This window comes from Moschus berezovskii, chromosome 20, assembly GCF_049115385.1.
Source record: "Moschus berezovskii isolate FMDL1 chromosome 20, NW_MosBer_1.0, whole genome shotgun sequence".
Classification (NCBI taxonomy): Eukaryota; Metazoa; Chordata; class Mammalia; order Artiodactyla; family Moschidae; genus Moschus; species Moschus berezovskii.
In genome coordinates, this window is record NC_142479.1 from 36,618,939 (window position 1) to 36,641,212 (window position 22,274).

Here is a 22,274-nt window from a genome sequence, read left to right on the forward strand (position 1 = left end):
AAGAAAAAAAATAGGAAAAGGACCTAAAGAGATGTCTTTCCGAAGAAAGCACACAGATGGCCAGCAGGAACATGAAAAGGTGCGCGATATCACTAACCATCGGGGAAATGCAAATCAAAACCACAGTGCGGCATCACCTCACCTGTGTTAGGATGGCTTCCATCAAAAAGATAAGAGATAACAAAAGCCAGTGAGAATGCAGAGCAAAAGGAGAACCCCTGTACACTGGCAGTGGGATAGTAAACTGGTACAATTTGAAGAACAGTATGGAGGTCCCTCAAGAAACTCAAGGACTACCAGATGATCCAGCAATGCCACCTCTGAGTATATCCAAAATAAATGAAATCAGTCTCAGAGAGATTATCAGTATGCCAACATTCATTGCAGCATTATTCCTAATAGCCACATGTCTGGAAATAATGTCTCCTGACGGATAAAGAAAATACACGGTGTGTACATACACAATGAAATGTAATTGAGCTATGAGAAAGAAGGAAATCCTGTCATCTCCAACAACACAGATGAACCTGGAGGGCATTACGCCAAGTGAAGTAGGCTAGGTAAAGGAGGACCAATACCGCATGGTATCGCTTTTCTGTGGAATCCAAAAACAGTCAAACCTGCGGAAACAGACAGTTAGAATGGTGGCTGCCAGGGGCTGGGGAATGTGGGAAACGGGGAAAGGCTGGTGGAACGGTAGAAACTTTTAGCTGTAAGATGAATACAGTCTGAGGATCTGTTATACAACACGGTGCCTATAGTTGATAATGCACCGTAACCTAGGAGAGAAATTTGCTGAAAAGCACACTGCAGACGGAGGGTAAAAGTTAAGTGTTCCCACATGCCACAGAGAAGGTAAACGTATGAGGTGATGGATGTTAGTTACCTTGACTGTGGGAATCCTTTCACAATATATTGATATAAAGAACATCAAGTCATCATATTCTATACTTTTAATACACTACAATTTCATTTATCAATTACACTTCAGGAAAGCTGGGGGGGTGGGAGGAAAAACTAAACTAAGTCTAAAATTTACATGGACATGCAGGGTCAAGTAGCATCTTCAAGATAATCTTGAAGATGAAGAACCAGGTTGAAGGTTTTATACTGCCAGATATGTAAATTTGCTATAAAACTATAATACACAAGACAGTGTGGTACTGGCACAAAGGTAACCAAAAGACCACTGGAACCCAAGTAATCAGGGATGGATCCACGTGTACAAGGACACTCATCTGTGACCAAGATGGGGCTGGAGTGTGTGAGGGGAAAGACGGGCTTCCACGCGAGAAAAAAAAGAGGAAAAAAAAAATGTGTGTCTATAGAGAAGCTTAACTATATCCTTCAGATCATGCACTAAAATTCATTCCATGTGGATTGTTGATCTTGATATAGAAGAAAAAATCATTAAGCTTCACCTTCATGACCCCAAGATCAAGTGAGGCAAAAATTTCCTAAACAGGACAGTGAAAGCTCTGTCATAAAGGAAACAGGTGAACTGGAAGACACTAAAATCAGAAACTTCTTTTCATCAAAGATACCACTAACAGAGTGAATGGCAAGCCCTGAAGTGGGGGAGATATTTGCAATACAAATACCCAGCCAGGGAATCGAATCCAGAAGGCAGCTTACCTGTGGGTACAGCATCGCACGATCCTCAGGAGCAGGTGGATGGCTTTCAACCGTTGATGACCAGTCTGGCGACAGGCCACACCCACCAGCCATTCCCAAATTCTGGCCAACGGGAGGTGTGGCACAACTCTTTCTTCTGACAGCATCTGCTTCAAGATCTCGAATCCTGGCAACCCCCACAAAACAGATATTTAAAAAAAGACATAAACTACTCAAGTTTTAATAAATAGGATGAAACCACTATGATCATTTAAATTTTGCCTGAAATTATGCCTTATGGAAAAGCAACATGGGAACATTTTCAGTTCTTCCTTTTGTGCAAAATATCCTGGTGAATTCTAACAGAACCAGCATCTTTCCTTGGGCCTGACAGGTAGCTCCTCTTTCTGGCTGCAGAGAAGTTACAACCTTCCAACTCTTCACAAGTGACGCGTGTGGGGCTTGTGAGAAAAATTCTTTGAAGTCTCACAGAAAGGTACCCGCTTTGATTTCAGCGAAGACCAGTGACTTACCAGCACCGACACCCACTGAGTGCCCTGGGCAGGGGAGCACGCGGGGCCTGCACACACACCTGTCTGGAATCGCCCCAGGTGTCCGGCCGTCACAGCGAACCTGTAGCCCCACTCAGTGTTGCTCATGTCAGAGGTGAAGCGGTAATACAGAGTGTCTCCTGGGCACACAAGAAGCACAGACAGGTCAGGACACCGCAGATAGGGAAAGGCCCGTGAGGACTTCCCACTAAATAGATAAAGCCCAGTTCCAAATCCTTCAGCAATTTCCCTTCTCAGAACTTGGCATTAAGAGTCTGTATTATTTGGTATTTCTTTACTACCTGGAAGCTCAAAATCTTTCCACTTCTGTTGAGACCCACTGAAATTGTGTCGGTCCTGCTGGAAGTCACTGCTGCTGGACATGGCTAGCTCGTCACAGCCTTCCTCTGTGTTGCACTGAGGGTCGAATTTGACTGAGAGATAGATGGCACCAGGAATGTGAACTTTGTCCTAGGAGGGGAAACAAGGACACGCCGCCGTCATTGGACAATTCCTGAGGGCTTCCTCATGCTATGTCCTGCAGTCAGAACTGTGCCTGAAGAAGCAGTGAGTCAGGGCCTCTGCCTCCAGGAGCTCTCGGCCCGGCTGGGCGGGGAGGATGCACGCAGGCTGCCAACAGAGCAGGAAGGACACTGTGCAGTCTGGGGCACGGCTCGAAGGAGGGGAGGCAAGGGCAGAAAAAAGTCCCAGGAAGGGATGCTCCGGTTGCTCTGAAGACTGAGGAGGATGGGAGAGGACTGTCAGGGAGGAAGGAATGGAGAAAGAGGTGAGGCATGAGCACGAGGGGATGCGTTTCAGGCAAAGCAAACAGCACCGGAAAGCCTGACGTGTTCAGGGGAGAGCAGTGAGCTCGGGGTGTCTGAGCTAACGGGTGAGCTCCGCATGCACATGTGCTAAGGAGGTGGGATGGGGAGACGTGGCCCTGCAGAGGCCGGGAGGGACAGACGGAAAGGAAGGCCGTGTGCGTGAAAATGGAGCGCCGAGACCTGTCTGGACAGCAGGGGGCGCCCTGGGAAGGCAGTAAGCAAGAGAAAGCCTGAATTAGGTTTGTGCTATTCCAGGATCACTGCCAGCTAGGGTGCGGCAAGGCCAGGGCTGGGGCAGGCCAGCACTGGGGGAGGAGAGAGGAGCAGCCAGCGGGACCCAGAGAAGGGGAGGGCTCGGGGCGGCGGAGAAGGTAAGGCAATCCCGCTGAGGTAGAACACAGTGGCTCACTAGGTGTGTTTACTGGGTGGGGGGTGGGGGCTGGAAAGTGGAGACAGAGTCCAGGAACTGGGGGAGAAGAGGCTAAGAAGGTAGAGAGTGAGGAGGTTTACATTTTGTAAAACAAACTCTCAGCTGTTAACAAGCACATTCTAGATGAGTCTCTCTGTCACCCAACTACTCAGAATGACAGCGCCCGTATTTTGAAAGGAGCTGAAGAGACACAAGCAGCACCAAGCCTATGAGAACCACTAAGGCCACCCCTCTTCGGCCGCATCTGAAGCCCTACCTCTCTCTGTCCAGGTACAGAGTTAAGGATAAGAGAGACGAGGCCTTTCAGTTCTGGGTAACAAAACAAAAGGGAGGGAGGCCCCCAGGTGTGGCTGGGTCATCAGGAGAAGGACAGAGTGAGGACGGAATCCAGACCTACACTCAAAGTCTCTTCCAGAGACACAGAGGTCTCAGTCCAAGGAGCTCACTGCAGGACAAGTAATCTCTCCTCCAGGGTTGGGGGGCCCCCTGGTTTTCTATCACAAGGTCAGGAGAAGAGAGGACTTGTTTGTATAGAATCCTGGGACTGGCTTCAGGGAGGCAGAAAGCTGCTGAGACTAAGGGAGCACTTTCGAGGCCACGTCTGTCGGGTGGGGGGAAAGAACTGCAGTGGGAGGTGATGAGATTCGTGTCACTCGGCAACCCTTGTGGGTCCTGCCAGTCTCGTGCCCTGAGGCTGGCCGACCCTGGTTCATACCTCAAAGTTGGTGTTGTTGTTATATGGGTGTTTCGACTCCCGCACTTGCACCTCCATTCCTGGTTCCTCCATGAACTGGCAGGCAGCCAGCGCCATGGTTCCCAGCATGCTCTCCCGGCAGCCCTGGAGCACCTTCTGCAGGATCTGGTGGGACACAGGTAGAGAACATGGCAAGATGCTGAAGTTCAGCTGGAGACCGTGTCCAGGGCTCCCGAGTGCTGCCCTGTGGGTTCCCCGGTTCCAGAGAGTGGGGAGGGAGAAGACACGCTTCCAGCCCTGTGAAAGTCTGCTAAGCCAGCACCACTTTGAAAGGCTCAGATGAAGATCTGAGTTTACAAACAAAAGATGGTCACCACCTGAAAACCTGAAATATAAACTAGAGCCCTGGACTGAAGAGAATGCATAGACTCTGTAAGATCCCATGTCTGCCGCCCAGAAGCTGGAAGCCTGGGCAAGCCTCCTGGGTTTGATACCTTCACCAATAAAATTCTCCCTGGGTCATGATGTAACACAGGTGTAAGTGCTGGCAGAGTGTCTGACCTGGAGCAGATACACTAGAAATGATGGTTTAAAACAAGACATAAACTTTCCTGGAAGGTTTCCTGTATTATGGGAATAGGCTGTCACAGTCGTAACTAACCCTTTCCCCTGGACTTCATGCTGTGTGAGACCCCAGGGGACACATGAGAAGAGACAGGCCATCAAGGAGAGTTGGACTTCGAAGTCCGAAAACAAAATAGGAAGACTGCAAGGGTGGGATTTGTAGGATCGTTATTTCAAATACTCTCTGAGCATCCAGTCTGCCTGGGCCATGAGCTGGGCTCCAGGCCAAAAGACTCGGGAGACTTCAACTGTGGCCTGAGTCGGCTTTTGTTGGGTTCATACCTATCGGGGGGCTGAACAGCCACACAGATAACCTCACTCCAGGAAGGCACTCCCTAGAGGGAGCCTGTTCAAACCCCCCGCAGGGTGCGTGGGGTGGGGGGCAGAGAGGAGGAGCGAGCGGGGCGAGTGCCCAGCCCAGCCGCCTGGTTACCTTCTCCCACTGGTGCTTGTCCTCCAGCTGCATGAACATGTCCAGAATGTAGGTCATGTGGGCTGGGCCGCTCAGCTCCAGGATGTCCTCACTCACCGGCACGTGCCCAGGCCACTCGGCAAGCAAGGACGCCAGCACATGGCGGGCATACAGGACAGCCGTGGCCTCGTTCACGCGGAAGAGGTAGTCCCGGACCGCCCTCTTGCTCTTGCAGTTGAGCTCCTTGTGCAGCAGGGCAGCGCTCTTGCTGCGCCGCTGCTTGGCGTAGCTCTGCTGCAGCTCGCTTTCAGTGCTGGAGATCAGCTTCTGGGTCACAGGGTTCGACTCGACGGTGGCCTGCTCGCAGCGGACGGGCCTGGACTGCAAGCCCAGAGACCACCGTCACTGAGGCCTGGTCATCTCACCACTGGGGTGGGGGGAGGGGGTGGGTAGACACCCTCCTTCCCAGGGGTAAGGGTTGGTGGGGGGGGCCCACGTACCAGGCAGGGCAGGATGATCATGTCTGTATCCACGGCCTTGGCACTCTGCTCGTCCAGTCTCAGACTCCGGCTGGGCTGCCACCGCTGAGCCAGGGTCCGGATCCTTTCGTCTGTGGTGAGCTCGTCCCCGTCAAACCTGAAGAGAAGGAAGGAGCACAAAGCTGGGCGGCTGTGTTCCAGAGACGTGAGAGTTTAACCTGCAGTCAGACTTGCAGAAATGCTGATCAGAGTTATTTTCCTGTTACTAAGGAATTAGGTAGTACAGTCCACACTTCCCACACTAGACTCACAGTGCCAATCTACTCAAGCAGGCATGCCTGGACGCTTGCAGTGGAGATGGAAACCGTCCTTTAGGATCCATTCTCCCTCTCATTTAAAACAAAGTTCCCTGAAGTTTTAGCAGGATACACAATCACCTGGGTGGAGACATGGTTCCCAGTCCTCCCAGCAGCTGGATACAGCAATGCAACCGGGGTCATGCCAATGGGAGGCCAGGGAGGTGAGGCCTGCCCTGAAGCAGCTGGGTTAAGGAGGCTCTCAATTCCCCACCTTCCCCCTTTCCTCTGGGCTGGAACTAAGGGTGGTTGTGGGAGAGCCTGCCCTGACAACACAGAGGACAGCAGCCATGGGGACACAGGGTCACTTGGGAAGCAAACTGCCCACCCACCCTGGACTGCTGCCTATCTCTGGACTGTGGCGGGACAGGATAACAAATTTCTGTGCCCTCACTGATGCAATCCTGCTTCAAATCCCCACAAAGGATTTGAGGTTGTAGATAAGAAATACATATGGGAAAGTAGAAATATGAAATAACAAAAGAAAATTACATTGGAATTGGAACTACATTAGAATAAGAAGTTAAAATTGGGATGTGGGGAATGGAGGAGGAGATTAAATGCAGAAACATAAAATTTTCCATAAATTTAAGAGCTAGACTCAAGAACTAGCTCTGAACTTCCTGGCAAAGACGAAGAGTATATATTGTTATAAGATACCTTTCATTAATATACTCTTGAGGAAAAAACATGAAAATAATGTATACAAGTGAAAAAAAAAACACAAAGAATACTTTGACCAGAATGTACCAGAAGTTCCTGTTCTACACTGCTTGCTCCCTGGATTGATACAGGAGAGAAATCTTGGTGTCTATGTCAATCTCTGTATTCATAACTAGTTTACTCTAAGAAGCAGACTGCGAATACGAAGTTCTTCCTAAAGGAACACACAATACAACTCAAAGATGAGCCATGCCACTTGGCACTTTATGAAGCCAGCTTTCATGTCACTTTACGAAGACCTGAAAACCAGTTCTCCAGCTGCTCCTGGCCTCTCAGATCTTGTCAGCAGGAGGTAGGCAGAGTCCCACCCTCATTTGTTCCCTTGTTCCTTACACTTTGGCTGCATCCTTACCTCTTCTGAACCTCCAGGAAGAAAGAGTCGGTCCTCTTCATCTGCAGTTCGTATATGGCCCGGAGAATGTGCAGAGGGGCGTTGAGGGCATCATGAGCCATCTGGAGGCCACGAGGAAGAAACAGAAGAGAGAAAATTTGAAGTGTTTCAACACATTACTGATAACCTGAACTCAAAAGTGATAAACAATTATTTTCTACAGTTACTACAAGTTATAATCTAAGAACATCACATCACTTAAGAACATCACACTTTATGCATATAAGATTATAAGCTCCAAAATATGGATTGTAAAATCGGTATTACTATTATAAATTCAAAGGAAAATCTCCTAGTTCTTAAGTCCATGTTTTTGGTAGTACTTTTATTTGTGCCATAGTTATCTGTGATTGTGCATTTGTTAAAGATTATATAGATGAGGGGGTATAGCATGTTATTTTAAAAAAGGAAGAACAAAAAAGCAAAGATGATAATTAGAAAAAAAAATTGAACCAATGAAATGTAATGCTAGTAGTCAGTAATTACTCTCCAAATGGTATTTATTTACTGCTGGCTTTCCTGCAGTAGCTGCCGTGCCCTCAAGTATGACAACCGGCACGTAAGTCTAAGTACTGGACTTTCTTTTGATGTTTTTGAAAAGCTGTATTTGGTTTTCTTACATGCACCCCATAGTCTCTGTTTACTCTTCACATAGTTGGACCCTTTGAAGTCCAAGCCTCTGCCTATTTTCACATCATTTTGAGGAAGAGTGGATTATCCAGGGTAAGTAAGGATGTACTTGAGAAATTATGAGGACAGACTGTCACCAGGGGCTTATGGATGGGCCTGACATTACATGCCAAACTTTACATATAAGTATTTGCACACATAGTTTATGGGAGAAACGATCTAAAGTTTTTGTTTGCCTGACTCCCAAACATTAAAAACTACTGTGGAAACAGCTTTTCCCTCCTTCCAGGTCAGTTCTGTATAATATAGACCGAGTTTCCTGGAAGTCCATTCACAGGACATCAGCCTGAAGCATTTCCACGTGGAGGCTAAAACTCAGTCCAGGCCAAAGAGAATCTATTCCTGAGTCCTTTCTTCACGCCACACCATGACCTAGGAACATACCAAGAAACATATCCTGGTGGGCTCATCCAGGCTCTCGAGAGGGTCCAGCTTTTTCTGCTCTTGGTCACCAGGGCTGCTGACTGACCGTTCCACCTCCTCCTCCTGGTCCCCTCGCTCATCCAGCTCCAGCTCTCCATGCTCAGTCAAAGTGCTGATCTCCTTTTTTGAGGAGTACAGCATGATGGACAAAATCTAGATAGAACAAAAATCAGGCAGGGCAGGAACCTGAGTGTTTAGTGTGTGAGAAGACCTTTAACCCTCAAAGGGTAGAAAATATTTGACTTGAGTGTAAAATTAGGACTTCCTGGTGGTACAGTGGCTAGGAATCTGCCTGCCAATGCAGGGGACAAAGGTTTGACTCCTGGTCGGGGAAGACCCCACATGCTGCGGAGCAACTAAGCCCGTGCACCGCCACTACAGAGCCTGCGCTCTCGAGTCCGTGCTCCACAGAAGAGAAGCCAATGAAACGAGAAGCCTGCACACCCAACAGAGTAGCCCCCTCTCACCACAACTAGAGGAAGACCGAGCACGGCCACAAAGACCCAGAACATCCAAAAGAAGTAATTAAAAAAAAAAGCGCATTAATTAGTAGATATGGAGGCATGTTCAATCGTACTTCTAACCAAAGACATGCTAACTAAAACTGCAAGGGACCTTTGTATTGCAACTGACAGCGTAAGTTGGTATCACCCTTTTAGAATGCGTTCTGGTGAAACGTAAAGACCTATACAAATGTTCATAACCTTTGATTCAGAAACTCATTTTTTAGGAATAATGTAAAATGTGTAAAAAGTTATACTCATGATATAGTCAATAAAGCATTTATTAATGGTAAAAACTGAAGTCCAACTTTATGGATCATATGCAGCCGTTAAAAATGGTGTTATGAAAACTACCCAGCAACTTAGAAAAATGGCCATCGCAAGACTTCAATTTATTTCGGTAACATGCTCCACTACAGAGTCCAAATCTATGTATGCGATACAGACACAGAAGGAAAAAAATCAGAAAAGGGAAATGCATGAAACAGACGTGCCTGGGGTGGGGGGATTTGGAGTTTTTCTTCCTTTTCTACTTTTCAAATTTTCTGCACATTAAAAAAATGTAAATTTTTGAATGCAAAAAATTTTAATTACAAATTTTTTCTAATTTAGAATTTTTTGTATTTTTGCTCTATTTGCTAAACAGCAAGAGCGCAAATGCTCATCAGGTTATCCCTGGATATGTTTCAGTATATTTTCCTAAAACCTAATCAAATCCTCTTGTGACAACTGAGAGCTGTTTCCTGGACTTCAGGCCTCTGTGTGACTGAGAATGGTCAGCCGAGCACCTCCCATACAGCAGTAGCCTTCCCTGCCCTGAAGCTGGCACTTGGCATAGAAACACCCCAGGGAACCACAGTGATTCCACTAAGAAAAATCTAAGGCTTATGGGGAAAAGCAATAAAATGAATACTATCAACTGAAATCCTACATAAAATAAACATAAGTGGAGGACAAATTTAGAAACTGATTTTAGCTCAAAGGAACTTTAAGGGGAAATAATAATTCTAGGGCAGATTTATTACCATGATATAATGGTCAACCGTGTGTTTCCACAAATTCCTTCTCTTCCAATAATCTTTGGACAAACATCAAATTCATTCTCCCTGACAGGGGAGGACAGGTGTCATCCGAAGGGGAAGACAAATACAAGACACTGTTTTAACAAGTGCACCGGGTGAGAGTGCACAGGGCAGAACCAGCTATGGCTGACTGGTTGCTCTAACTCCCAGGCCTGTAAATCTGCAGCAGGAAGCGGGAGCAGGAGTCACCCTCGTCCCTTACTTCCAGGTCCCGGAGGAGCCACGTTTTACTGAAGCCAGTCCCTTTGCTGCACTTTTTCACCAGCAGCTTCAGCAAATCAGTCTGCAGGAAGGTAGCGTGCGTCTCTTCAAAACCATGAACCTGCCAAACAGAAACAGAGTGATCTGCCATTGCCTCAGAGTGAAGGAAGTCAAGGGTCGCTCAGGGAGAAGCAGGCCCCTATTGCAGCCCAGTCTCAGCTCTTGGCCTAAGCCCGCCTTCTGGTGAAGAGTCCAGAGTCAGCAGGAAAGATGAAGCCCTGAACCTGAGTCACAACCTAAGTCTGTCCATTCTCTAATTCATTCACTTGACAAGTATTTCTGAAGCCTCGTACATTGTACATGCCGAGTCCTATGCTAAGAACAGAGGTTTTATGTCCCTCTCCTGCTCTCTACCTCCCCAAAGTTTCCCACTGTCCTGCAGACTGAAGTCTGAGTCCCTATTCATGGCTGACAAGGCCCCTGCAGGCTCCCTGCCTGCCTCTGTGTCTCCTCTCCTCCTCAGCACTGTCCCGAAGCCCTGAGGTATTCCTTCTGCTCCCTGACAACCAGGCCTGCTCCTGCGCCTGGAGTTTGCTCTCTCCCAGCATACAACACTCTGCCCAGACTCCTTATCTACCACCTCAGATTTCACCTCTTCAGGAAGGCTCTTTCTGACGCCTGTGGTTTTCCTGGCAGGCTCCTTGGTGTCTCCCTCACAGTTAAGGCTGAAAGCTCCATGACAGCAGGGACCTTCTTTCTAGTTCAACACTACGTAATCAGTTCCATCTGGCACCTGGTGCTTAACAAATATTTACAGAATCAAGGATCCAAAGGCATAAATGGTCTCTGCTCTCAGGGAGTTTTATTTTCCCAAACCTACTATAATGCAAAACCACTAAAACAAAGAAGATTGTGATAAATGCCATGAAATGAACAAACAGCAGATGTGTGGTCTCAGGCCTAAAACTATAAATTCTCAGGGCTGGGCCAGAGCTGAGATGCCACCTAGACCAGTCTCCCTAAAGTGCTCAAGACCTTTCATGTCCTCCTTGCCAGTGCTGCCCAACCCAGGGAACTCATAAGCCTTCCAGAGGAAATCCTTCTTCTTTGGCTAGTTCTGTTGGGAAGGTCATCCTTAAAGTGATCCCTCCCTCCCTCCTGATGCCCCTCAAGCAGCAGAAGAATCATGTTCCCCACAAGTCAAGGCTTCCCATCTCCATGCCAGTTACTGCCCAGCTCTTCAACTTGTCTGCCTTCTCTCACCCCAAATGCCAAACCTCCTGCTTAAAGATCCCATAAGATGTTAGTCCCCTTTGTTCTCCCTATGATGAACCAGAAGGAGCTGTGGTTCAGAGGGAAGTGAGAAACTGTTGTCAATTTTTCTTCTCATCTTCCAAGGTTATGTGCCCATAAGGTAGTAGTACCTGGTTCCATGAGGTAGGATTGAAAAATTACAGAGAACCAACTACTGGGAAAATTTTGTTTCTTCCTTAATGATATCCTTGTGCAAGGCCCCAATCATATCTAAAAATAATCAAGATCCTATGATTAACTATTCATTGAAATTGGATGATACTTCCTTCTAGTTAATATCCTGCAGGTGTGAGATCACAGACAGATTGATTAGCAAATGGAAGAAACTCAAAATTACCTTTAGTGTTTTATATAATCCTTTGAGGGCCAGGGACAGGACCCAACTTGCTTCCACAGCCTCGGGACAATGGCTGTCCATGCTGGTTTGCAGAAGGTGACTGGCAATAAAGGCAAAGTGCTGAGAGTATTGGCTCAGCTGGGCCTGGGAGTCACTGCCTTCCTGTCCTCCTCCTTTCTGGACCAGTTGGTAGTCCTTCACTGAAGGAATAAGAGAAAAATCTTAAATGTAGCCAGAGAAAAGAGACACATTTTGTTTATTAATATTTTGGCTATACCGTTTACAGGATCCTAGTTCTCTGAACAGGGATTGAACCCAAGGCCACGGTAGGGAAAGCCCCAAGTCCCAACTGCTGGACCACCAGGGAATTCCCCAAGAGACACATTTTTGAAGAGTAACAGAGAATGATGGCTGACTTCACAGCGAAACTATGAAAGCCAGAAGAAAATGGATCAATATCTTTAAAAATATCCTGAGAAAAAACTCTCAGCCCACAATTTTTTACCCAGCAAAATTGTCTCTCAAAGATGAAGTCAAATCACTGATTTAGACTTCCACCTTAAAAAACCAGAAAAAGAAAGAAAGAGAAAATTAAACTCAAAGCAGAAAGAAATAAGTAAATTAATAATGAAAAGATAGAAATTAATGGAACAGCAATCAGAAATAACAGAGAAACATCAAAGAAACAAAAAGCCAGTCCTTGGAAAATATCAAATAAATTGATAAATCTCTGGCTAGGCAGTCTATGCAATGAAAAAGAAAAGACACAAATTACCAAAATCAGGAATGAGGGAAGGTAGCTGATACCCCATGCTGGGTTCAGAGAAACTAAAGATCTATATTTTATAAGACTTAAATTTGTTTCATAAGTGAATGGAGAGATATACCATGCTCCTGAATCAAAAGACTCAGTATTGTTAAGACATCACTTCTCCCCAAATGAATCTACAGATTCAATGTTATGTCAATCAAAACCCTAGCAGGTTCTTTAATAGAAACTGATTCCAAAATTTAATAGAAGCTGATTCCAAAATTTAAACAAAAAGACAAAGGAACTAGACTAGCCAAAACAATTCTGAAGAATAACAAAGCTGGAGGACCTGATTTCTCTCTCAACACTCAGAAGAAATCTATAACACTCAAGGGCTTTCTTTCCTGGTGGCTCAATGGTACAGAACCTGCCTGCCAATGCAAGAGACTCAGATTTGATCCCTGGGTCAGGAAGATCTCCTGGAGAAGGAAATGGCAACCTACTCCAGTATTCTTGCCTGGGAAATCCTGCAGACAGAAGGAGCCTGGTGGGCTACAGTCCACGGGGTCACAGAAGAGTCAGACGAAACAACAGTCAAGACAATGTGGCACTCAGGTAAGGACAAATACACAGTATGGAAATTAATGGAACACAATAAAGTCCATAAACAAACACCAAGATACAGGGGTCAATTAATTTTCACAAAGTTACCAAGACGATTCAATGAGGAAAGAATAGTCTGTTCAACAAATGGTCCTAGAACAGTGAGACTCACATGTAAAAAAATAAAATAAACCTGGACTTTTACATCAAACTGTATACAAAAATAGCACAGACGGTGCCTAATACTGAAGCTAAATGATAAAGCAGATTATTTCAAGAGCAGAAGTGGGCACATAATAATAAGACACTCCAGATCATTTGGGATTTGGCAAATTAAATCAAAAGGGCACTTTATGATATACCTTCACTGTCCTATTGATGAAACAAAATGGAAAGTGACATGTATGCCAATACAAATTACATGAAGTTACTTTACATTCCTGTGGCCACCATATGTTTAAATTACCCACTATAAAACAAATGATACTGGCAAATGGAAAGAGTAGATGTTTGGAACCTAAACATCTGGCCAATCTAGAAACAAAGAGTCATATATATAAAATAACAACATAGAAAGAGCCTTTAAAGTGATCCCAATTCAACCACATCATTTCATAGATGAGGAAAAAGAAGCTACATGTCACTTCAGTTGTGTCCAACTCTTTGCAACCCTACATGGACTGTGGCCCACCAGGCTCCTTTGTCCATGGGTTTCTCCAGGTAAGAATACTGGAGTGGGTTGTCATGCCCTCTTCCAGGAAAAAGAAATTCAGAGAGATATAATTTGTTTTTTAAAAAATTCATATGCAGGGGCAAGAACAAAGATATTTTAACTGATTTTAGCGTATACAGAAAATCTGCTCTGATTCTTAGATAAAATAATTATGCTTGGGACCTGTTTTCCTCTTCCGGGTTTTGACATCAACGATCACAGCCCTGTTCTTCTCAGTAAAGTGCTTCAAGATGATCACGTTATGTGGTTCATTGGCATTATCCATATACACACAGCGGGTCCCCACACAGAGGACCTAAACACGACAGAGAGAGAAAAGGAAACTCAGCAGCGCACAGAACAGTCTCTTTTGCTTGTGCCGCTGACTTCAACAGGCAGTCAGGGTCAGGATTCTTCCCATCTGTAAGTCCAGGGCTGGCACAGGCGTGGCACAGAACTGGTTTAAGTGCTTGCTAAATGAAGCCATGTTTTCACAGTCCTCATTGTTCCAACTAGTTGAAAATTAGAAATGAGATCAAGCTGAAGGCCGAAGTGAAGAACAATCATACTTTGAAGTTCTCTGTAACTTATTAATAGGGTATTAGTTACCTATTATTCAAAGCCAACTACCAGCTAATAAAATGAGTCAAATGGCTAAACTGTTAAAAATGTAAGTTGAACAAACCATCCCCAAATCTTGAGAATATACCAGTACTGTAAAAGCAAATTATGTAAGAAAAAAAAAAACTCCCAAGGATGTATGCTATAGGGACTTTGATATGCCTGATGAAGACAGGAAGAGGAGACCAGGCCTTCAGAGAGGTGTACCTGGGGGAAGCCGACCAGCACCAGCAGCGTGAAGATGTTGGTGTGCTTCAGCTGGAAAGGCAGCTGCTTGATGCAGTGGTCTGTGAAGGTGGCAACGACGTCCCGCCACAGAGGGGCGCTGTTGAGTGACCGCAGGATCTCCGCCATAGAACACGCCCAGTCCAGGCCCACGCGGCTGGAAGGCAAGAGCGCCATCAGGTGGTGGTGCACAGGCTCCAAATTCAACGCATCCGCTCACCACGCTCCAAGGCAGACCCATAAACATGTCAACGAGCCGTTCACTGATTAGCTTAAAAACTACTAGAATGATGCTTTTCAAAAATGATAGGTGGGGGGGGGGGGAATAATCAAGATTTGTTACTTATATACTCAGTCTACAGTTAAGGTTTTAAAAATCTCTATAAATGATCACACACACATGTGCACTTATGCACACGCATATTCATGCACAGAAAAGAAGCTTGGAAGGAAATATATTTTAAAAAGCACCAGGGAGTTCCCTGGTGGCCCAGTGGTTAGAATTCTGGGCTGTCACTACTGTGGCCTGGGTTCAACCCCGAGTCAGGGAACTGAGATCTGCAAGGAGTGGTGAGGGGCAGGGAAGGGTAGGGGGAATAAAATAGCACCAGACACATTGACAAGGTGCAAGGCATTGCTTTTATAATGAAAACAGATCTATTTTCTTCAACTTCAAAGCCTGTACCTATTACTCTCAGGAAAAAACAAACCAGAATATATATCACTAGAGAGCTGAATCAGCAGACAGAACCCAGGTGGCAACAGCTGTTCTAATGTGGGTTTTAAGTACAGCTTTAATATCCGCTGATAATGTTGCTAATAAAACAAATTCTATTCTCACAAAACATTGCTAGACAATACAGGGGCAAAAATAGCACAGAAACAAGCTGAAATTAATCAACAGCCAGATCAATGACCTAAAGAAATGAACACCAAGATGGGATACAGTAGGGGTGGCTACCTGTCCAGACACACAGCCCCCAGGCTAAAGAGCAGGTGGGTGGTCTTCCAGCCGTCTGGCACAACTGAACTGTCCCCAGCTGCAAACAAGTTGTGTTTGGCTGAGAGGACCTTGGTCACGGCAGCATCTACCTCCGCTGGTAAAAGGCGGATGATTAACTGGCCGAGAAGACCCAGGGTGAGGTGGTAGGTTTCGTTCAGGTGGCCTGCATTTGAGATGACAACCTGGAACATGAGCGGGAGCACGTGCTCCAGGTCTATTAGGGGGACTGTGGGATCCTGTTAAGAGAGGAGAAAAATCTATTCAATAAGACATCGAGGTAACCACACCAACTAAACACTCCATTGTCTCCATGTATTATTTATAACTGGCCTGGTGCGAGGGGAATTATGCAGTGTTTTTCACAAATGGCTTAGGTACAATTGACTGTAAAATAAACATTCTCAGACATCATCTTACAATCTTACTTCCAATTCATATTCTTACCCCAGGGATATACAGATGATCACAATTAACATTTCCAAATATGGCTTTCCAAAAATTTTTTCTATGCATAACACTACCCTCTCATGCACTCTTTCTCTTTTTATTTTTTCTTTCTCTTCTTTTAAAAATGCCATTTTTGTCTCTTACCGAGTTTAAGGGAGGTAACATGGCTGCTAGTAATCCCAAAATCCTCTTCTGGGAACACTCCGCAAACACCTGCTCAGGGCTTGGAATAACTGCCTTTTCCTCAATGGGCTTCTGAGAGGACACTTCTGAATTTTCAGCATCTGAGTTGTAAAATAGCAAGCTATCAGATTTTTCCAGGTTCCATGCATGTATGAAGAGGCAGGTAAATCACTGTACTGCCTTGTGGAACTATAGCATCAAGTCGAGACTTTGAAAACCTATTAATGAACACGTCTTACTCAAGGAAGCCTATCCCGATCACCCTGTTTTAATGTCGAACCTGCCCCCGCATGTCCCCGAACCCCTCTGCCCTCTCCATTCCCCTGCTCTTTTGTGCTCATGGCATCTGATTACCTTTTAACATACCATATCATTTTTTTACTGGTTGGTTACTGTTTGACTTCCCTTCTAGATCTTCTCCCCCGCAGTAATGTATCACAAACACTTAGAAATGTTTCCGGAGCACAGCAGCAACTCAATAAATCCCTGATGGCTAAAGCAACTGTACATGACCAGGATGCTGATCCTTAGATGGGATCAGACCAGAGTGGGTTTTGATGATCTGGACTGACATGGAGTGTCAGACCGCTTCCTGAACTTAGAATCATGATCTGCAGAGATGAGCATCAGCCCCTTCTGGGACAGGGCAGGACACTGGGTGTTCAGCCCTGCCTCTGTCACAGAACGGGCACCAGGGAAGGACCCTGCCTCCCCAAGCTGCCCTAAGGAGGAGGCTGACATTTGCTGCCAGTCTCCTCGGTCCATAGCACCTCCATCTCCTGGCTCTTCAATCGTCCTGCAATACAGCTCTGACCTCACCGCTGTCCCCAGCAGGCAGCCCAGGGCTTCCACTGCAGGGTGCATGCACCTCTCCACATGCCCATTTCAGGGCTCCACTCCCTCTTCTTCCTCCCTACACACCTGCCTCACAGACTTCTCCCTGGATTCCTTTGGAGGTTTCCTCTCTGGGGCTTTGCTCCTCTTGTCCTTTCTGCCCTGAGTGTCCCTCCCCCCAGCAGATTCCAGCACTTCTGAGGTGCTGCACTTCTGCAGGCCTTCTTTACAAGGGCCTTACATGGACACAACCTGTTCAAGCCAGATCCCCATCACTGCTACCACCCACTCAGGCCTCTCTTCTGGACAGAAGCACATCCCACCTCAAATTACAGTTACACGCACCCCTGTCTTAAACCGTCCTAAGCTGTAGGCCCCACGAGGGCAGGAGTTGTGTGTCCATTTGTCTGACCTGGTCCCTGCTTCATCCCCAAAGTCTAGCACAGTGCTTGGCACACAGAAGGCACTCAGTAAATCAGAGAATAAACGAGGTAGGAAATCAGATAAACAAGATGAAGGAAGGATGACTTTCAAAGTGGTATCAGTACTATCTGAGGCAGAACTGAGAAACCATGCACCCTTGGGTGCTAACCAGTTTTAAACTGTGTGCAAGAAATAACTCAGAGATGGGTATGTGTGCACTTTAAGATGAAAGAGATCAAGGTAATTGTCAAAGAGTCTTTACCTGGAAGTCCTGTAGGTGTGCAGGCATCTGCAGGTGAGTCTGAAATTTGAGTCGGGCAGGAAGGATCCTTCCTTAACGATACACCTTCATCTGCCTGCCTTCTCTGCTTGCAATCTAAAGGTCTGACTTCCTTAGGAGTATCTCTCTTCCCCTAAAAACAAATTGGTGAGTGAGTTTTAAGTGAAAGAAATCTTAATTTTTTTACATTCAGACAATTAAAAAAAATCACTAGCCAAGGACTTCCCTGGTAGTCCAATGGTTAAGAATCTGCCTTCTACGGGCTTCCCTGGCAGTGCAGAGGTTAAGACTCCACACTCCCACAATCCCAGGGCAGGAGGCGTGGGTTTGATCCTTGGTCAGAGAAGCAGGACTCCACATGCCATGCAGCACAGCCCTCCTCCCGCAAAAAAAAATGAATCTGCCTTCCAAGGCAGGAGATACAGAAACTGCAATTTGCCACACAGAAGACTAAGAGAGCCAGGGGCAGGGTACCCTGCGTGCACACAGCTACTGATGGTTGCTGCTGCTGCTGCTAAGTCACTTCAGTCGTGTCCGACTCTGTGCGACCCCACAGACGGCAGCCTACCAGGCTCCCCTGTCCCTGGGATTCTCTAGGCAATAACACTGGAGTGGGTTGCCATTTCCTTCTCCAATATGTGAAAGTGAAGTCGCTCAGTCGTGTCCGACTCATAGCGATCCCATGGACTGCAGCCTACCAGGCTCCTCCATCTATGGGATTTTCTAGGCAAGAGTACTGGAGTGGCTTGCCATTGCCTTCTCCGGCTACTGATGGTAAGAGGACCCAAAAGGTATGGATACCTCAGGAATAAAAAGAATGCCCTGGGGGTTCCTTAGAAAAGGCTGATTCCAGTCCCTAGGCAGGGAAAGCCTAAGATAAGCCTGAAACCTCTTTTTTGTATCAAAAATTAAAGAAGTGCTCAAAGAATAATCAAGACATAGCAAAGGACACAAAAGCCAGCTGGAAGGAGCTTCCACTGGCCAAACATGGGACAACTTGAGCATCAAAATCAATAATAAAAACTAAGATTTTAATTTTAAACTTAATTTTAAGATTTTTTTAAAATAAAAAAATTCAAGCCCATTTTGATAAAAATAAGTGAATAAGTAGATACATAAGGAGTGCCGTGCTGATTGGTGGCACATTATAAGATGCTGGGGGCTCACAAGAAGATATGATTATTCTCAGGCTCAAAGGTGAAGAGAAGACTGCTGATTTACCCTGACTCTGCACATAATGTTTTCCCTGTCCCACCACAATCTGTGGATGGGAACAATGCTGCCTGAAGAGGGGGTTTTGTGGTCAAAACAGGCTTGAAGGTTATTACGTCGCCTGTCCTTGTGCTGGCTTTCTGGCTGAACGAAGCTAATGGAATTTTCAAGCTTTTGCCATCTCTGCTTTTGTCCTCCTCTAAAAGACGACAGGATCCCAGGGAACAATAAGCACCAATAGGGATCCTTCACGACAGAGACAGGGGACAGAAACAGCAGCAGCTCCTGAGGCAAAGCCGGGGCGCTGACAGCACCAACTCAGGCTCTGAAGCATCAGGGAAGCTCTGTTCTTGCACAGAACGATCTTCAGTGTCACTGTCACAGGTTCCATCTGGATCCAGGAAGGCTTTTCTTCTACTTCAACAAGCACAGGGAAACTTTTATAAACTACCTATGTAAACTACTTGGTAAGTACTAAGCACTTAGTATCACTTATTTGTTGACTGAATATAAAAATAGTTTCACGTATATAGTGTTCACCATGGGCCAGGAAGGAACCAACCTCTTTAGGGGTGTAATCTTACTCAATCCTTATAAAAACCACAGGAGGCGGGGAACAGGAGTAGTTGACACCGATGGAACTTGCCATCAACACGGCTTTAAGCACTTTGTATTTATTTATTTTTGGCTGCGATGGGTCTTAGCTGCCTGCTCGGGGTTGTAGCGTGAGGGCTTCTCTCGAGTTGTGGCACCGGGGCTCCAGAGTGAGCGGATTCTATAGTTGTGGCGTGAGGGCTCCTCTCGAGTCATGGCACCAGGCTCCAGGGCGCACGGATTTTATAGTTGTGGCATGAGGGCTCCTCTCGAGTCGAGTCGTGGCGCCAGGGCTCTAGAGCGTGCAGATTCTATAGTCGTGGCATGAGGGCTTCTCTTGAGTCGTGGCGCACAGGCTCAGTTGTCCCATGGCACGTGGGATCCAAGGTCCCCAGCCAGGGATTGAATCTGTGTCCCCTGCATTGGCAGGTGGATTCTTAACCACTGGACTACCAGAAACTCCCTTGAGGACTTTAGACATTAATTCAGTGTGTGTGATACATGTAAATCCTCACAACAACCCTAAGGAATAGCTATTATTATTCTCCCTTCATTTTACTGATGAGAAAACTGAAGAGATGTGGTGATGTGCCCAAAGTCAGACAGAACAGGGACCCACACCCCGGCAAACTGGGTCACAAACCTGGACCCTTCACGTCGCTGCTCCGCTCCCTCACGTGGCAGCTCTGGGCTTACCTGTGACTGTGCATAGGGAAGGACTGCTACTTACACTGCGGGGCCCAGCAGGGCCTGCAGGGGCCGGCTCCGTGGCAGCCTGCACAGCTTTCTCCTCTGGCTGCTCCTCTGACGTCTGGGTGGGTACAGTGACTGGCAGGGCCTGCTTTTCTGGAGGAGAGCCGCCATCTGGCAATACACCAAGCAGAGCTAGAGCTTTAAGACCTAAACGTGGGAAGCAAAAAAGAGGATGGTTAAAAGTTTCATAAGAGGGTTATTCCCTGCAAATGCCATAAATCACTTTACTACCACATGGAAAGAGATGGCTGAGCTTCTCCACAAGCTGAACCAGAGTACTTAATCCAATCCCCCCACCCTCATCCCAAACATCTACTCAGCTCCTGACTTCTGACACTAGAAGTTTCGATAGTGGGGGACACCTGTGCTTTATTAACAACAGAGGACAAAAGATACAGGAGGACTGCCTGTTTAGAAAATCATAAACGTGAAAATTTTATAGAGCCCCACACGACTAGATATTTAAATTCTCCCTGGCAAACAGTTAACAAGACAGATCTGAAGCACTAGTGTCACCCACCGGCTACTTCATCCAAGTCTGCCTCCCTCATGTTTACCAGAATGAGGAGTTGGTCTGTTACTCTGAAAGGAATTTAACTGTCTCAGGAATTTAACATTCACATTATTTTTCTCCTTGGCACCCTTCAATAAAATCAAGTCATCTAGACATTTTATTAGTCAAACTAATTTCATTATAAATAGCTCTCATTTAGAACACAATTGTGTGGAAGTGGTTCTGCACTCCAGGTTTTTTTTTTTTTAAAAAAAGGCTGAATTCCTTCGGCAAAGTTAAATCTGGTGTATTCAAATAATTTATCCCCAGACATTAAGGGTTTTAATTATGTTTTTTTTTTCCACCTTCGCGAAATATTTTAGAGAAACTAAACGTCCCTTTAACGCCAATGTTTCTCTCAAATGCATATGGACATTTAAAATTAAGTTCCGGGGGGACCTCTTTGGTGGTCCAGTAGTTAAGACTCTGAGTTGCCAATGAAGGGGGTGCAGGCTCAATCCCTGGTCAGGGAACTAGATCCCACATGCTGTGGGCCATGACCAAAAGATTAAAAAAAAACAGTAACAATGAAACAATTTTTTTTTAATAAATAAATAAAGTTCAGTTCCACTCCATGGTGAGCATCTCTTGTGGAAAACTGGATTTTGACACCTCCACACTGAGCACTGTGTTTCACTTCTGCTGCGGCTGTTCCTTCATGAGCAGTTTAGGGCTGGTTTGGTTTCCGAGCCTAAGGAACACTTACCTTTTCCCTGGTGAGCCTTCATCAGACAGTCCCCGACGAGCTGCAGGCACCGGCTCCGCAGGGTGGCAGCGCTGCTGCGGACCTGTGGGTCCAGCTTTTCGCCGTCCACGTCCTTGGTGCTGGCCAGGTGGGCACTATAGAGAGCCAGGGCAGCAAAGAGCAGCCAGGAGTAGTTGTGGATGTAGGGCTGGATGAGCCTCTGCCGGTCACTGATCCGGATGGTCACCATTGGATGGGCAGTGATACTGTGGGTAGGCAAGTGGCTGCAAAGGCAAGATATTTTTAAGGCCTGAAGGCCCTTGTGAGTGTCCGATGGGACCTTGGGGGACCACATGCACGGTCACAGGTGGGCATCAGTTACCCCTAAGGCCGTTACTGAAAATTTAAAGATAGGTATTGGCCCTCTCTTCAGAAAAATGAACGAACACAAACACTGCAGAATCCTCTTCAGGATTTCACAACCCCTAGAAGACTGTCCATGGAAACCAAGTGAAGTAAGACTTCCTTCGTGAGAAGCTTCACAGCGTGTGCTTATAGCATTTTGGTAATGTGAGGAAATGCCCATAATTTTTTGAGATGGATATGAAGTATGCAGGAAGGAAATGACTGAAGGTCTGGAATTTGCTTTAAAATACTTAAACAAAGCAGAAGAAAAAAAAAGAATCGAAGCACACATAGCAAAATCTTTCTAATTGCTGAGTCTGGGTTAAGGGGACATGAAGA

At 46.1% G+C, this 22,274-nt stretch overlaps 1 protein-coding gene across 2 annotated transcripts in view; it reads right to left on the reverse strand.

Moving 5' to 3' along the window:
- Window positions 1–22,274, reverse strand: part of ZZEF1 (zinc finger ZZ-type and EF-hand domain containing 1) — a 94,198-nt gene that overhangs the window by 6,552 nt on the left and 65,372 nt on the right. For both annotated transcript variants that reach the window (XM_055403967.2, XM_055403960.2), the window contains exons 36-52: window positions 21,552–21,814; window positions 20,270–20,439; window positions 17,716–17,866; window positions 16,158–16,297; window positions 15,525–15,802; window positions 14,546–14,720; window positions 13,901–14,033; window positions 11,652–11,851; window positions 10,002–10,121; window positions 8,176–8,367; window positions 7,063–7,163; window positions 5,653–5,788; window positions 5,174–5,533; window positions 4,138–4,281; window positions 2,468–2,636; window positions 2,207–2,305; window positions 1,636–1,801 (exon numbers count right to left, since the gene is read on the reverse strand). In XM_055403967.2, coding sequence (XP_055259942.2) covers window positions 1,636–1,801; window positions 2,207–2,305; window positions 2,468–2,636; window positions 4,138–4,281; window positions 5,174–5,533; window positions 5,653–5,788; window positions 7,063–7,163; window positions 8,176–8,367; window positions 10,002–10,121; window positions 11,652–11,851; window positions 13,901–14,033; window positions 14,546–14,720; window positions 15,525–15,802; window positions 16,158–16,297; window positions 17,716–17,866; window positions 20,270–20,439; window positions 21,552–21,814 — 2,997 coding nt within the window. The remainder of the gene's footprint in view (window positions 1–1,635; window positions 1,802–2,206; window positions 2,306–2,467; window positions 2,637–4,137; window positions 4,282–5,173; window positions 5,534–5,652; window positions 5,789–7,062; window positions 7,164–8,175; window positions 8,368–10,001; window positions 10,122–11,651; window positions 11,852–13,900; window positions 14,034–14,545; window positions 14,721–15,524; window positions 15,803–16,157; window positions 16,298–17,715; window positions 17,867–20,269; window positions 20,440–21,551; window positions 21,815–22,274) is intronic.